The sequence below is a fragment of the Fundulus heteroclitus genome, chromosome 12 (genome assembly GCF_011125445.2).
Source record: "Fundulus heteroclitus isolate FHET01 chromosome 12, MU-UCD_Fhet_4.1, whole genome shotgun sequence".
Lineage (NCBI taxonomy): Eukaryota > Metazoa > Chordata > Actinopteri > Cyprinodontiformes > Fundulidae > Fundulus > Fundulus heteroclitus.
In genome coordinates, this window is record NC_046372.1 from 25313309 (window position 1) to 25330086 (window position 16778).

Consider the following 16778-nt stretch of genomic DNA (forward strand, 5'->3'; position numbering starts at 1 on the left):
CTTTTTATATTTAGCACTTTTGAGAGTTTACTGTTAGATATTTGTTGCTTTCAGGCTAAGATAATTCAGATGAAGGCGTTTGGTGAAGCTGTCCTTTTAGGTTTAGATCTGACCAAAAAGGACCAAATCTCCCAGAATTTATCCCAATGCAAGAATAGGGCCTTATGGGTACATTAGTTAATACTGTCTGTTGTTATCAGATAAAATAAAGTACTTTACAACACACAGCAAAAAATAATAACCAATAATAGTTATTTTATTTGTTTTATGCCTTTAAGTAAAAACAGCTGAAAACTGTTGAATGAGCTCACTTACTGAGACCCCTAATGTCCTCTCAACATGTTGAATCGGCTGTATTCAATATGTTGAGAGGACAAACGGCGACTGAAAAAACGTCAACAGGACTCACTGAGAAAACAAAGGCGACAGACATTCACAGACGTTACCGACAGCTGACGGATTCTGAGTTTCTGTGCAACAAAAAGCAGCAGAGTTCATTACCCCGTCCCATGGTTTGTTAGCTTTGTTTAGCTTTCTGTTTGCCTGTACAGTCACAGACACATGCCACAGGATGTCAGGTGGTCCCTCCATTGTCTTCCCACCTGTAGGACATTGTCAAAGCACAAAGACCGGGCGCAGTACGTGTCAGCCTCCTCTTAGCTTCTGTTTGAATCAGATTTGTAAATCCCTCTCTTTCAGCCACGAGGCGTTCAATGATTAGTTGATGTGAGAATTAATATCTGTGCAGAAAGAGGCCGGGGGATTTATTTTTTTTTTTTAATGGACTTCGGTTACGACCATTTTCAGCTGTGTTCAGCTTTAACGGTTTGCATCTGAAAATATACAAATGTTTGGCTATTTTACGAGTTTTCATGAGACAGCAGTGGCCGCGGGGATTTGAAATGCTTTTGTTGTGTTCCAGGAATGGTGCATTAAAGGATACTCCCGCTCCGCTTATTAGTTTATGTAACCTTCTACCTAAGGTCACTGGGGAAGTTTCTAAAGGACACATAAAGAGATGTTCAAAGAGGGGCAAACAGAGTATAACAATGAGCCAGTATCTCTACCTGGGGGCTGTGCAGAACGCAGCGTCTTGACTATTAACCAGACCTGTGTTTGCCATAAAGCAGGGCCTCTCCCTCGCTGCCCTGTGAGGTCACAGCACCTGTTCTTGATAATTGTTGACAGGTGATGTAAAGCCTCCACTTGTTTTCCATGGCGTAAGGTGGAGGTCCCCCAGCTCCCTTCAGCGAGCAGGCATGGAGGTTGTGGTGCTTGTTTAGCTGCAAATAAGAGCGGACTATATTTATTCTGTGCTCACCATCTTTGAAAGAAATTAACCATGCTCTACATGTCAACAGCAAGTTGACATGTAGAGCATGGTTCAAAAGTAAAAAAAAAAAAGAAAAGGGATTCATAAGGTTTACTTCTTTGCTTCTTGTGTCTATGATTTCTCTACTTGAAAATCACAAGTAAACCTGATTAATTAAAAATCGTAATACAGGCTTAAATGGGAGGCAACCGGACTTTGGTTCAGTCCTTTCTGGAAAAGTTTTGACACCTGTCCAGGAGTCTTTGTCAATTCTGGTGGCTCTCACTTGACTTGAAAGTCCAGTTGTTGCGATGTGCAATGACACAGATTACTGAGAATTTGCAAAGGCATAATTAAAAATAGGTAGATCCTAATTTCAAATCTTGTGAAAATCCATTTGGGTATTTGGTGAAAATAACAGGCTATCACATTATGATCCACACAGCCAGAGCTAAACGTGGAACTGGTTCAGATGCACAAGCCAAACCAAAGTTTAATCTAGTTTATTTTTAATGTACCAGCTTACGATACCTCCACCTCCCCCTACCTCCTCCGGCAAGCGCCTCAAAAACTCATCCGATCCGCTTCCAAAGTGTTGCCAGGGCCGCTCCTCCCATCAGCGTTTACTTACGCCTGCCCCAGGTCGTATAGGTGAGATGTATTTCTCCATTTCTCCTCTGTTTAATGTCCAGATCAAATGTTCCTATCCACTCTAACATCTCACACAGGCTTCGCTCCAAGATTCTGCAGGTGCAGCTCATTAATTAATCTACCGAGGTCGACCAACGTGTCGCCTCTTCTGATGGTTTTATGGCCGTCTTTAGATCCTCTAGACTGGTCCATCCTTGATACAGAAATCCTCAAACCGCCAAACCCCTTTCCTTCCTACCAGCTCCTAGTCGCATGACCGCTATAAAAACGAAAAAAATATTTTTTCAGGTTTTAATGATTTCCCATCTGTAACAATTTCAATGAAGGAGCCTCCCCTTGTCTTCCTATCTGCAGCTTTTACAAGGATGTTCATCCAATCATACCATTTTCATAGGTATACCTACTTCCACTCACTAATCTCCAGTCTGCACTATGTGAACTGGAGATTGTTGTCCAGCTGCTCCTAAACGAGGTTTTCAAGGGTTGTATGAGTGCTTGGAACTCCTTTGCAGAATTCTGTCATGCTCACAATGCCTCTTTTGTTCCCAGTCCTCAATTGAATGGTCCTAACTTTTATCGTTTTCTGCTTCGATCACTCTCGCTTTAAGCTTTGGTACAGTCGCATCTTATGAGTAGGTATACATTTTCTCCAAAGGTCACCTTTCTTTGCCTTCTCCAAGCCTGTTCTCAAACCAGGCCTTTAAACTCCTCCTTAAAGGCATCTCTAATCATATTGCCTCTTAGCCTGATTCACGTAACCTAGTCTCTCTTCCTATCCCTAAAAACCTCCTCACGCCCCTCTGCTCTTGACCTCTTTTGTTCTACCTTAAATCTCTCCTTTCCAGTGCCTTTCTCCTCACATTTATGGGCTCCTCAGATTAGGTGAATTTAAAACCCCTGATAATGTGTTTGTTCCATCTAGAGATTTAGCTTTCACAGATCTCAAGTCCTATCCCGATCACTTCAAACTCTTCAAGCTTCTTGATTTCCTCTCTAAGTCTAATCAGGTTTATATCACACCCTCTCTATGCCTTGTCATGCATGGCCGAGTCCTCATTCCATATGGCTGTCGCCATACAACCTTCTCTCTCTACGCCTAGTCAGGCTCTTATCAACCCTCTCCTTGCCATGGCATGCTCGTATTGTCACCATCCCTAGTCTTCTAATTGTCCCCTTCTCCACTGACACCTCGCTCCGTAGACTTCCATACTTAACTCCTTCCATTCATTTTTTGATTCTTTACAGCTCGGCCTTGGTACACTCTTTTGGCGGAAGACTTCACTAATCCTAATCCTAAAATGAACATCCGAGCTCATAGCCATTCGTAGCTTTGACGTCTTCTGCCGGGGTCCGAGCACCAAAGAACTTTTACTTATTTATGTCAATAAATCTCTCTAGTTGCTTCTTTTGTCTTTGTGAGTCTTTCCAGGTTTAAATTAAATTTAGATGTACATTCTCCAGCCAATCTGTGTCAAATCCTCATCCTACTTCAACCAGTCATCCTGCAAGGCTTATCATATAAAGCACTACATCCATGGATTCTCCTGCTCTTCAGCTGAAGTTCGACCCACCTCCACCCCATCTCCTCCTTTGCACTCTCAGGCTCCTCCTGGCTTCCTTCTCTCCTTTGGCCTCCACCACTAGTGTCAGGAACCCAGGGGGAAGACTTCTTTAATCCTAATCCTAAAATGATAATCCAAGCTCATAGCCATACACAGCTTTCACGTCTTCTGCCGAGATCTGAGTGCCAAATAATCTTTGCTGATTTATGTCAATAAATCTCTCTAGTTGCCTCTTCTGTCTGTGTGAGTATTCCCAGGTTTATTAAAGAGCTTCCAAGCCAGGGTCCCCACTCCCTGTGTAGGGAGCTAATGATTTGGGTGATGGTCAGGAGGACTTCTAACCTCAAAGACTTGATGCTTACAACAAATTCTCAATATAAATGAGAAAATAGCAAGGTTTGAATGCCATGATGCTAATAAAGATCTTGCTATTGTTACTTTATTTAAATGTACACTACCAGTAAAATGTTTGGAGACACTTTTGTCATTCATTGGCTTTTCCTTTTTTTTATTGGTTTCTACATTGTAGCTATATAGTAAAGTCATGAAAACTATGTAGCAAAATACAATATATAGAATTATATAGGAAACAAAAAAATTTGAAATAACAATAATAATAAAAAATTATAATATAAATATCTTTTACATTTTAGATCCTTCAAAATAGCCGCCTTGGTTACTGCTTTGTACACCCCCGGCTTTCTCTTGGTGAGCTTCATGAGGCAGAAAAGTCGCTCCTCAATATAAGTCACATCAGTCAAAAAATGCATCATAAAGAGGAAAAACATATATAAGTCGCACTGGACTATAAATCGCATTTATTTAGAAATTTGTTTCACACAATCCAAGACTAAAAACTGACATTTAATCTGGTAAGGCAATTTATTCAAAAACCAACTGCATCCACAGCTGGCTGAATAACATGGAACAAAGCTGGGAGGTTGAAAGAGGTAAATCAGCATAACAAGCTACCAGCTCCAACCTGGAAAGTTCTCGTCAGCGCATTTCAGCGTACCGCCCCGTCACGCTGAAATCTGTAAAAATTACGCTGAAATTAAACCCTGAGCATAACGGTGCTACATACTAAGCTAACAGTACCACACGGATGTTTCAGAGCAACATAAAGCTCAGTCCATCAGCGATGTTGTAAACCGCCTGAACAACAGAGCTGTAAGCTAGCGCTAGCTGCTATTAGCTTCACAGACAGCCCAATAACAGGTTCTGTCACGGTCTGATTCCTTAGAGCTGCACCACACAACGCTCTGCTGCATGAATGCAGACTGAAACAGAGAAACAACATATAAACGTGTTCAGTCTTTGTTGTCTATAAGTTAATGTTTCAAATAATTTTTAACTGGTACAGGAGCAGCATATAGTTTTCACAAGCCTAGAGCGCCCTCTTGCAGCTAAACATGGTAATATTTACTCCTTGGTTCAAGTTGGTTAAAATGAATTACCATTTAAAATTGATATATAATTCGCACCTGACTGTAATTCGCAGCATCAGCCAAGCTATGAAAAAGTGCGACTGAACAATACTGTGTGTGTGTGTGTTTGTGTGTGTGTATTTACCTATTTATTTACAACTCTTTGCAACATTGCGATGCTGAAGAGGTGTGTCAACAACGACCGCCCCACTATGCCCAGAACACTCAGAATCTCAGGTGGTTATCTCATCCACACCTGGTGCCCTGGGGCCAGAGAGCATTTTAAATAACTCAGCTCTGCATGTTCCTGAGATTACAGGTTCTGCCTTTACATTGGAGGACATGTTGATGTTGACAGGATCGAGGAGATCCAAAGTGCTTCCTACATCACCCTACTCAGCTTGGGACGGTCCTTGTCTCCGTTTTCTGGGTTACTTAGGTCGTCCAGAGCATCCTTTTTGTCAGCCCCTCTCCAACTTCCAAGCTTTTGCTTCAGTAGCAACAGTCCTGACCGTTTGGTGAAATGGTCGCTCTAAACTGCCTTTAGTTATGAGTGTGTACATTGCTGTCTGTGCTGTGTTTCTCTGCATTGCCCTGTGATAGACTTGTGGACTGTCCAGTGTTTATCCCACCTCTCGCCAAATAAGCGCTGCACATAGTCCCCTAAAGTTGTATTTTCGAGAATCTTTCCTTAATTTACATTTTTCTCCATGTTTGACCATTCTAAAAATATAAATTTTCATGCTTGTCCCAAATTAATGCTGTGCTGATTACAAAATAGTATCCAAAATGAACCCAGGAACCTAAAGCTGTATAGAACTAATACATTTAAGTGTTATAATACAATTTTCCTTTTTGATTTACACATTAATCACACATTTATGCAATTATTTTATTGCTGCCACTTAAATGATTCTTTCTTAGATTGGCTCCGTGAGGACGGAGCCAGGAGCACAGATAAAAATGGCTCAGGTCTCCAGCCGGCTGTGAATCCAGTAGCATCTGTTTTAAACATTTCAGAGACAGAGAGAAAGACACGTTTTCCCTGCGAGCTCTGCAGCCCGTTTTCCACAGAGGGCTCATGTCCTGACAGGTACACAAATGGGATATTGTACACTGAGGTATCCTGCAAGGATGTGTTACTGTAAACAGAAAAGTGGGACTTACTCATGCTCAGAGCAAACAAGACATGCCAAATACAAAAGGAGTCAGAAAAGAAAGAAAAACAGCTTTTCTTTGTAGGACCAGGCAGACAAAACACCCTCTTCACACCTGAGTCTGCCTTTTGTGGGGAGTCTTTCCCATCCATTGTCACCGTGTGTTATCTGTACTATCACGTAGACATAAAAAGATCAGTTCATGTTCGGCTTTAATCAGGTTGGTGCTGAACAACTTGGCTCCAGATCTTTTTGTCTGAATTCAGTGACAAAGCCATTTCTCACCCTTTTCTTCCACTAGTTGGGTCGTCTTTGAACGCAACTTTAAAGACGCTCTCTTTGATAAACTGCCTTTATAGTGGGGATTTTCATACATCCGGACATTTTTACACTGCTGCACTCATCGTCTCTAAATCTGATTTGTGTGTTTGGTCTGTTACCATCACCATCTACAAAACTCAAACGTGATCTTGAGCGATAAATAACCTTTATATTCAAGTGAAGACTTCTACTTCAAAATGTACTAAAAGACAGGATCGATTTTCAGATCTTACCTTGTTTAATTTTATATGTTATAGTTCACTAAAGCTTCATAAGATTACGTTTGTACTCCAACACATTTTGAGACGAAACAATAAAGAAAGGTCCAAAAAACACAACAAAAAAAATATGATTCCAAGAGGGAAAAGACTGAAATGTCTCTGGGAATCCAGTCTGAACGTTGGTGTTCACTGAAGTGGACCCTAACCAGTGTTTAGATGAAAACTTTAAACTCCAAACTTCACAATTTGTGTCATTTAAAGAGACTTTCCGCCCTGACTGTGGGAATGATGGATTAAAGTTACAGGATTCGGGCTTCGGGTCCCACGCTCTTATCTGAGCAGGATATTCTTTGGACAGTAAGGCTTCTCCGGGACGACATCAGTTTGAGTCATTTTTATTCTGAACATGTGTCAAAAATTTAACAAGACCCTTTGTATTTAAAGATTGGTCGATTTCTGCCAGATGCCTTTCATCTGCCAAAAGAACGACATTTGTCCTTACTGGTCTTTCCCCTGAAAAAGCTTTAATGGTCATAATGATTTACACAGAGGCTTTCCTTTCTTTCTTCTCTTCTCTTTTACAGTCGATCATTTTCATAAGGGATTATAATACACTTGGACATGAGGTATCTGGATATATAGACTACGCCCACAGGCTCAAGATACAAGATTTTGAACAATATTTCTGTGGAAAGAAAAGGCTCATGCCAGGACGCTCAGATTTATGGTAAGTTTTATTTTAATATCTCCTTTTAAGTTTGGCCAGCAGTCCATTTGGTACAGTAGGATGTATAGCAAGATACATTTTTGCTTTTTTTCCCCTGTGGTGTTAAAGGGGAAAAAAACAAATTAACAGAACAAATAAAGTTTTGGCACTGAAGTTTCTCTTTACATTATTTACACCCCTGGACTTTTTTTCCACTTTTTGTCATGCTGCAACCACAAACTTCAATGATCTCTGTGTCGATCTTCAATGACAGACCAACACAGATTCAGATCTAGACTTTAACCGGACATTTCTACCACAATAATGAGCTTCGATCTAAACAGGGGTGGATAATCCAGGTTCAGAAAGTAAAAAGTCGGTACAGAGATTAGTTCCAACCACCTTTTTTTCCAACTCCACAGCACAGACAGGAAGTAATGTAAAATCACCTAGTTAAGTGGGCAGGATAAAGGAAAACGAGGCCTCTGCATCTAAATCGTTCCATTGTAGCTTTGGCTTTATTTTTATTTTGTTTTCCTCCTGGGAGGTAAGCATCTGTCCTATTTTCAAGTCATATGCAGCCAATGACAGATTGTCTTCCAGGATTGCCCTCTATAAGGTTTGCTCAATATCCACATAGCACTCCCACAGCATGATGCTTACACCTCCATGTTTGACAGCAGGAGTGATGGGTTTAGCTTGGTGTGCTGTGATTTTCTGCAGCAGAGGGGTTTTGTTCTGTGTCTTTCCTTTGTTCCTATTTTCCTCTCTTATTACCACAGCATCTTCTTCTTCCAAGTGAATTTTATTTCCACGCATCAGAGTGAATAGAGCTGGATACAAATGCATGCCACACTTTTCAGATTTTTATCTCCAAGTATTATTCTGGAACATTTTGATTCATCTTTAGAATTATGTGTTTCTTTGTGTCGATCATGAAATTTCAGCGGAATACATTGAAGTTCATGGTTGGAATATGACAAAATGTGAAAAGGACAGAAATACTATTGCGAGACACTGTTGATCCATAATGGCGTCAAAATTCAGTTTTTCTGTAATTTTGTTAAAGATCTGACCAGTACAAAGGTATTCTGGTAAGAATCAGAAGTGATAGAAAGTTGTTTTTCTAAAAGTGTTTTAGTTTTCAGCTTCTTTAGTGAAATAAGGTTATACTTTCTAAAAGCAGGTGAGTTGGAAGATTGTTTAGCAGCTTGCACTGACTTTCTCTGGATGACGTTTCAGCAGCATCAGGTTCTATCAGCTGCTGCTAATTAACTTCACTTCTGTATCTGTATATCTGTGAACCTCAGTACAGGGTTGCACAGTTTCAGCACAATCCACTGATGAACTTCTGAACTCACAGGTGGAAGCTAAAATCCTCTCCGTATGCCTCGCTCAGACATTTTTATATCGTTATAATTCTCGTTCTATCAGCAGCCGTGTGTACACAGAGGGCTGTCAGCAAATCACCGGAGCCAAAACCATTCCCACATTCCACATACTCGTGTGCAGTAACATGTTACCAACATGTCAGATATGTGTGAGAAATCCCAAAAGGACAAACACAACTGGCCAAAGGTGAGAATGACTGGTAAAACATGATTTAGTTAAGAGTTCAGCCAAATGGCAGCCAACCTGTATAACCCCACTGGCAGTGGGTACACGCGGATCTCAGTGGTTCAAATGAACATTTAGAATTAACCCTCAGAAATGTTTTAATACTGTTAAAGTTATTTTCTCAGTATAACAGAGAATAAGACAGCAAAGCAGGATGATACCACACGTTCTCACACTCACCACTAACAGCAGCTTAGAGAGACCAGTGGACCTAACGTTCTCGGGTTTAGGTGCAGAGGGAACCGACACATGCAACCTGGTTTATCTGGTGCATGTTTGAATGATGGAGCTTTCCAATCAGTCGTCAAGTTAGTATTTTGTACTACAGGAACGTTTCTGTTCAGTAAATGTTTGCAGATTGTTTCTGTTTCTAGCTGATAAAAACAGCAATTATTTGTCTTATTTCATCACTGATTTCAGATTCTTAGATCATTTTGTCTGAAATCTTTCAGTGGTGGTATCATCAAGAGACTGTGGCATCCTAGGAGCACAAAGGAGCGTTATCACAGATCCTTCTCCTAGCTCTGTTGGACTTTATAACAATCACTGCTCACAACAAATTTAAAAAGTTGTTTAAAAGTGACTTGTAAATAGCGTCTTGTTTTTATGCACAAATATACATACATACATACATTTTTATATTATCCTTATTATACTGCTCAGTTGCACATTGCTTTAAATCTGAATATGTGCAGTATGTTTTTTCTATTGCTGTCAGTTTTCCCTTGTTCTACAATCCTATTCTTATTTTTTTGCTTTTACTGTATATTTGTAACTTTGCGTGAATCTGGATGCTTTGGAAGGGATCGTGGAAGAGCGGCTGACCCTGCAAAAGCTCATAGTACAAGCTAAAGCCTTGGGTGACCTTGTCAGAATAAGAACATTACAAGTATTTGAAGAAGGATTACATTTAGCAGGAAAAACAAAGCTAAGAGGACAACAAACAGAAATAAACAATCACACTTAGAAGGCTTAAGTTGTCAGATACAACCAGCCACAGAGACAATACCAACCACTGAATGATACAAACTGGCTTTATTAGATTTACATTTACATTAGATCTGTCAGGAAAATAATTTTTAATAAATGACTTCATTACTGACCATAATCTTGATGTCATGTTTTTAACAGAAACATGTTTAGAGGATGTTAAAAGGACACCTACTCCAGTGTGCTTTGTGAGAGCAGACAGCAAAGGAAAGATGGAGGAGTGGCGACATTGTTTAGTGATTCAGTGTAAAAAGGTGTTTCTGGGAAAATTTGACTCTTGAATATTTGGCTCTCCATATTAAAGAGCCCGCCACATGCTATGTTCTTGAATGTTTACAATCAAACATTTTGAATTATTTTAATGACCTATATGTGATATCTGTTGATTAAGACTGTTTAATTATTGTTGGAGACTTCAATTTTTGTGTTGACTACCCTGAAGACAGAGGTTTAACAGAACTCATTTTGGTTTAACTCAACATGTTAAACAACTGACACACAAACAGAGATATCTTAGAGTTAATCATCACTACGGGTCTAAACATTTCCAAGGTCAATGTAAGTGACCTTTCACATCACTTTTCTGTTATCTTAGAAAGCATAATTTCCAGCGACTCTGTTAGCCCAAGAGAATTCATAAGAAAACGCATATTTAAGGACAATGCCACTGAAACTTTTATCCAAGCTTATTCTACTACTTCCACTTTGTCCTGTAAATCAGTAGATGAACTAGTATATAACTTACAGTCTAAAACCTCCGTGGAGAAGTGCTCCAACAGAAGTGAAAAAAGGGAGTGTCCAAAAGCTGAACACACGTGGAGAAAGACTCCAGGCTCACTATGACATCTATAAAGAGAGACTTTACAGATTTAACTTAAAACTGAAAAATGCAAGAGATCTGCATCTGACTGAGAATGCTTCTGGGAGGATGGTCCTATATGTCTTTAAAACAGCTGCGCTCCACCTGCAGGTTGCTCAGTGTGAGCCACCAGAACTAACAAAGACTCCTGGATAGGTGATGAAACGTTTTCAGAGAGAACTGAATGAAAGTTTGGTTGCCTCTGATTTAAGCTGTTTAAAAATAAGCTTTCCTTTCCTTTGCCCAAGATGCACCTGCATTTCTCCACTGATGGACAATAATGGATATGGATATTTCTATTCTATTCTGTTCTCATATCCCAAATGAAGATTATAATAAATACTTAAAAGTATCTCCATTAACTGCTGCTGCTGGCGGCCATGTTTCTATGATCCCTGAACTGCGATTTGGGGCCCTGCTAAGTCGTTCCTAGGGCCGTAAAAGTCTCACATGCAGCATTTTGGCCACCCGTGATCTAGACTATGGTTTCTGCTGTTGTCTTGTGCACAATTGTGGAGTCTTTATTGAGATGCTGCATTGTAGATAAACAAAGTTTTACGAAACAGTATTGAAAGATAAAAAATGAAGATAATTGATTTTTTATCGGACGTGTGATGCACTGTTGATTTATTTATCAATTTCTGGCCTCATGTTCTTCCCAAACGCCCTTCTGAACTCATCCTCCGCCCTAACAAGCTGTAGGTGTGAGTCATTGGGCGAGCATGCCTGGAGGTACAACCTACTCCCTAATGATGCTTTTATGAGGCTTCCCCCTCATCAGGTCTCCCTTCCCTCCCATTTTAGTGACATGACTTCACACTCCCCCTCTGCCTCACTTTTCAGCTTTTAAAACGGCACTTGATCAGATTTACACGCCGCTCTGACTTTTTTTTAGACTTCTCTTGGCTCATATTTTATATTTTGCTATCCGTTCTTCTTTCTCCTTTGCTCCGCCCCTCTCAGCCTCCCCCCCCAAGACTTTTTTCGTCCCTGTCGGGAACAATAACACACAGTGTGGTTGCCGCTAAGAGGGAGCAGATGCTGGAGCTTCTGCCCACTCAGTGCACTAAACTTCCCACCGCAGGACTCTGAATCCCGTCCCTCCTACTCCTCCTCCGCCACGGCCACAAAGAACACAGCGCCGTGACACCAGCGCCAGCTCCTGCCTACACATCCCACCTCCATCAAAGAAGGGTGGATAGGTTCATGCCTTAAGTCAAATTTATATCTGATCTTTTAGGAATCATATATTTTTTCCTCACTCTATAATATATGATGGATTCTCACTATATATTTATATAGCGAGAATCCGCATATGTTATATTTTTTCCTCAATGTCAGACGTTAAATAAGGCAAAGCTGTTTCTGGTAATCCAAGGTAGGCTAGGATTACAAATTTGTTGTATTTGCTAAATACCAGAATTATACAAGAGATAATTTAAGGTTTACATATCTTAAAATATCTATGCCTTTAAACAATTTTGCAATGTCCAGATGACGTCATCAGTTTGTAAGCTTATGATAGGTAAGTACACAACATTTAAGCTAATTGTCTGGTTCATTCTCGGTCATGTGTCTTTACACATAACCAGCGCCAGCTCCTGCGCTAAATTCCGGGTATCGACTGTGTCTTATCGTGGATAGCAGAATAAGATCACAGTGATCTATATGAAGTTTGTTTACTGTCACTAAAGGACATGAGGAGAAGAAGACTGAGCTTTGTATTAGAGCCTCTGTTTTCCCATTTAAACGTCCCTGACCCGTTGAGCTGTGAACTATGTTGGACTTCACAGATGTTCTCCATGTTCTACCTAGAAGTTAATGGTAGAGCCTGGAAGTTCTGTAAACTGAGTGTTTGGTCCCGGCAGATCTAAAGGGTGCTTTATGGTATTGGGACCCTGAGGTTTAAGAGACTAAGTAAACTCTCCAAGCTAATTGTATTCCTTAATCAGTCATAACGTTTTTAGGTATATTCTTATTAACGAGTTCGCTGTCATTCGGGCTTACCATTTCCATGTTTCTTACAGTAATGAACTTTATGTTTTAGTACATATGCATCCACTTTTAACTTTCTTTTCTGGTTAAATACCAACAGAATAGGTTGAATCGCTGAGGTAACGGGTACAAGGCAGAAACTCTTTACTCTTCTTTAACATAGAAAGTACTCCTGGATCATTGCTTCTGTGTTGTGTTGTTGTTTTTGTGTCTGCGTATGCTTAGTCTTCTGAAACGCCTTTCGGTTGTGGCAGATGGCCGTTGACAGTGAGCCTGGCTCTGCTGGAGGTTTCTTTCTGCTTGGTTATGAGGGATTGCTGCAAAGTCAACGACACAATGCCAGCAACTGTCCACTGTAGCTCCATGGTCATCCAGGAGGAGTGAATTCTGCAAGTCACTGACTCAACGCATTCTGCCGGGTTTCCTTAGACAGAAAACTTGTTAACCTATTTGAATAATAAACTCGACTGCATTGTTTGATAACTAATAGCAATTTGACTCTGTGTGGTCTGTGTGATTTCATTGAACTGACTTTAATTCATTGTAATGTGCCATATACATATAATATATACATATATATATATATATATATATATATATATATATATATATATATATATATATATATATATATACATATATATATATATATACATTGCGCATTAACGCATTAACGCATGTTGCTCACATGCTTTCAGTCAGTGTCAGTCAGCACGCGCGCTGACTGCAGCGCGCTGTCACGGCAGCACTCTCCCGCCCCCCCCCCTCCCCTCTCGTACATGGCTCAGCGGCGCCAGCCAATCAGCACGCAGGCTCAGCCTGGCCCGCCCACTCAGCTCTCACACAAACTTAACAAACAAACAGCTGAGAGAGACCGCAGCAGCGAAAAAACATGAACAGGGGAAGTAGCACCGTTTGGCTTTATTTTAATACCGTAAATGAAATCAAGCTGTATGTTTTGTAAAAAGCCGGTTAATTTCAGTGGAAACACAGCAAATTTATCTAAGCACGTGAAAAAACATGAAAACGTCGAGCCACAGAAACGGAGAGAGGAGACGAAACTTCTGTCATTGCCCCGACAGACCCACAGACGTCTCTGACTGAGGCGTTTCAGTCCTCCATGGAACATCCAGGTAGATCAGTGGTCATCTTCAGCAGCAGTTCATGTTAACTTTCAAAGTAGATATTATCTATCATATGTTACTGGAGCCCACACATAACATGTAATTAAGACCTTGAAAGAACCCAGTACATATATTAAAAAGTGTTATTTAAGATAAGATAACATTAGCTAATCCTTTTTTTTATCCCACGACGGGGAAATTTATAGGATTAAAACAACAGGCAGGTGCACACAACACAGACAAAATTAGATAAGGATTGAAATATATAACAGGTGGATTAGCGAAAAAACACTGAACATAACATTATTGTTATTATTATTATTATTATTTAATTGTAATAATAAAATAAAAACCACAAACCCCAAAAGGTCAACAGTTTCATGATACATCAAGCTTAGGGACTGGCTAATATACAGCAGGTCAAAAAAAGGCCATATTTTGGCTGCAGTGCTTGCTGTTCTCTTATGATGAAAAGATCAACTAGTGCACTAAATTCAATAGATGGGTTGAAAATATCCAGTATAAAATAAGTGCTACACTTTTGTTCATATGGCAGCAGAACATTGATTAATCATGATTAATCGGGCAAATTATGCGATTAATCGCGATTAAAAATTTTAATCGTTGCCCAGCCCTAATATATATATATATATATATATATATATATATATATATATATATATATATATATATATATACAGGATCCTTCTCAGGGGATGGAATAAGGGTGCAGCGGCACTATACCCACAACTCAGCGCTTCTACTGATTTTCAAATCTAGGGTGTTTCTTTCCTATTTCCCTGATCGTTCTCCTGAAATGTTTCGAAATTCTTCGGCTGGCGCATCACGTTCCACAGGTGGCATTGTTTTCGAGCGAAATCTCAGAGTACTGTCAGCTCGTGATATCTTAGTGCAAGACTTGCTTCTCATTGGTCGGTTGTTCTGTGACAATCTGACCGCATGCAAACCTTTAAAGAGCCATTTTCATAAACAACTTTTCCTGACTTCCCGTTCATCGAGACGAGACGAATCATGACAAAACGCAAGCGCTACACAAAGCCTGTTAATCAGAGGGCGATCTCTGCATGTTTTTTGTAGCATCCTTGGCAGTGACCACCGCCCGTGTAGCTGTAGCTGCCATTGTAGTTATGATTACTTTGAAAGTAGCAGACACCCTGTGGTGTTAAGTCACATGATGTAAAAAGTGGTTTAGGACAGAGTTGGTGGGACTGGTCCCCCCATATGGACATGTTTGAGTAAAAAGAGCAGTAGTTTGTTAGACTAGACAGAATGAAGGTAAACGTTGTGTATTTGCTTGCAAATGTTACCTTTCTACTAGTATTTGTACATATTGTTAGCAGTAAACAACATTTCATTTGACCTTAAGAAGAAGTTGGTGATTGACATTGTCTTATGTATCTTAAGTTGGACTGGTATGAAAGCTGAAGTTACTGAAACTTTGAGGATCAAACCCCTAGGAGTCAAACTCAGGACAACCATGTCGAGGTCTGTAGCCTCTTTGCATGGAGCACCTGCTCTACCAACTGAGCCACGCAGGACCTCTAGGCGATGCACTCCAGCGCAATCTGCAGGATACAAAGGTGTTCCTATACCGAAATGGATTTAAAGTCCCTGCAGAGGGCCCTGGGTCTCCCCCCGGTAGGACATGCCTAGAAACCTTCCAGAGGGGAGCCGACCGATGCATCCTGATCAGACGCCCCCACCACTTCTGCAGAGTCCTTTCCATGCTGAAAAGGACTGGCTGCACTCCAAGTTTCCCCAGAATATGTCTTCTCTCTATCTCTATGCCAGAGTCCAGACCCTGTATGGAGAAAGCGTCATGGCTTCAGCAGTTTTGTTGCTCATGAACATAGGTGAGGGTTGGAACAAAGACAGACGGGTAATTCTGGTCATTTGCTTGATGGCTCGGTCCTTTTTTCAGACTGATTCCTGAACCGGAGGGAGCAGTCCAATGTTTTCCACTTGAAAATCAAATTTAAAAGAGCTGACTCTCATCCCAGCTGCTTCCCACTTGGCTGTAAATGGCTCCAGTGCTCGCTGGAGGATGTCAACGCAACAACATCTACAAAAGGCCCAGATGAGGCCCTGAGGTTCTTTACTGTCACAATCTGCATTGGGAACAGTGATACTGCACGTGTGCTGTCAGCATTAGAACCCGTTACTTTCACGGCATCGAGGCAACTGCCACAGCAGAAATATAATTTCTTATACGATCTTTCTGAACAGAGGAGGGAGAAAATCCGACCTGATCCAACATGAGCCGACCGGCACGGTGCTGCTGCGGCCGTATCTTCGAACCATGTGGTTCGCACTCTAAAAAGCTTTTATATGCAGCCGTAAAAAAAAAAAAAAAAAACTTTATCATTTGCTTTAACCTCTACCTGGACAAGGATTTTCACTTTTACTTTAAGAACTGAATCTCACAGCAACGACACAGTACGTCAGTGGAGATAAATACGCGTGTTTTAAGGTTTTAAACTGTAGGCACTTGTACGCATACCGAGGTCCTGAACCTTGTCTAATTAACTCCCAGATCTGCAGCTCCGTGCACGCCGCTTCCTGCCAGTCCAGATGTGCCTACAGCATCTCTTATGTCTATTTAATGTTCACCAGCAAAGTGAGCATCTGTTTATACGCTGCCTGTTCCCCTCCTCCAGCTCTTCACCATTCCCGGTCTTTGGTCCCGGTGTTTAGTCCGCTCTTGCTTCATCTTCATTATTTCAACAAATGTTTCTGATTTAGCCAACTTATTGAAAAGCTGTTGTATATAATTAGGTCCTGAGCAGGCTGCCAACATTGTGCACATTTGACAACA

General features: G+C 40.7%; 1 protein-coding gene across 1 annotated transcript in view; it reads left to right on the forward strand.

Moving 5' to 3' along the window:
• Nucleotides 1-16778, forward strand: part of cfap299 (cilia and flagella associated protein 299) — a 95251-nt gene that overhangs the window by 66251 nt on the left and 12222 nt on the right. Inside the window, exon 4 of the mRNA XM_021317934.2 lies at nucleotides 7236-7378. Coding sequence (XP_021173609.2) covers nucleotides 7236-7378 — 143 coding nt within the window. The remainder of the gene's footprint in view (nucleotides 1-7235; nucleotides 7379-16778) is intronic.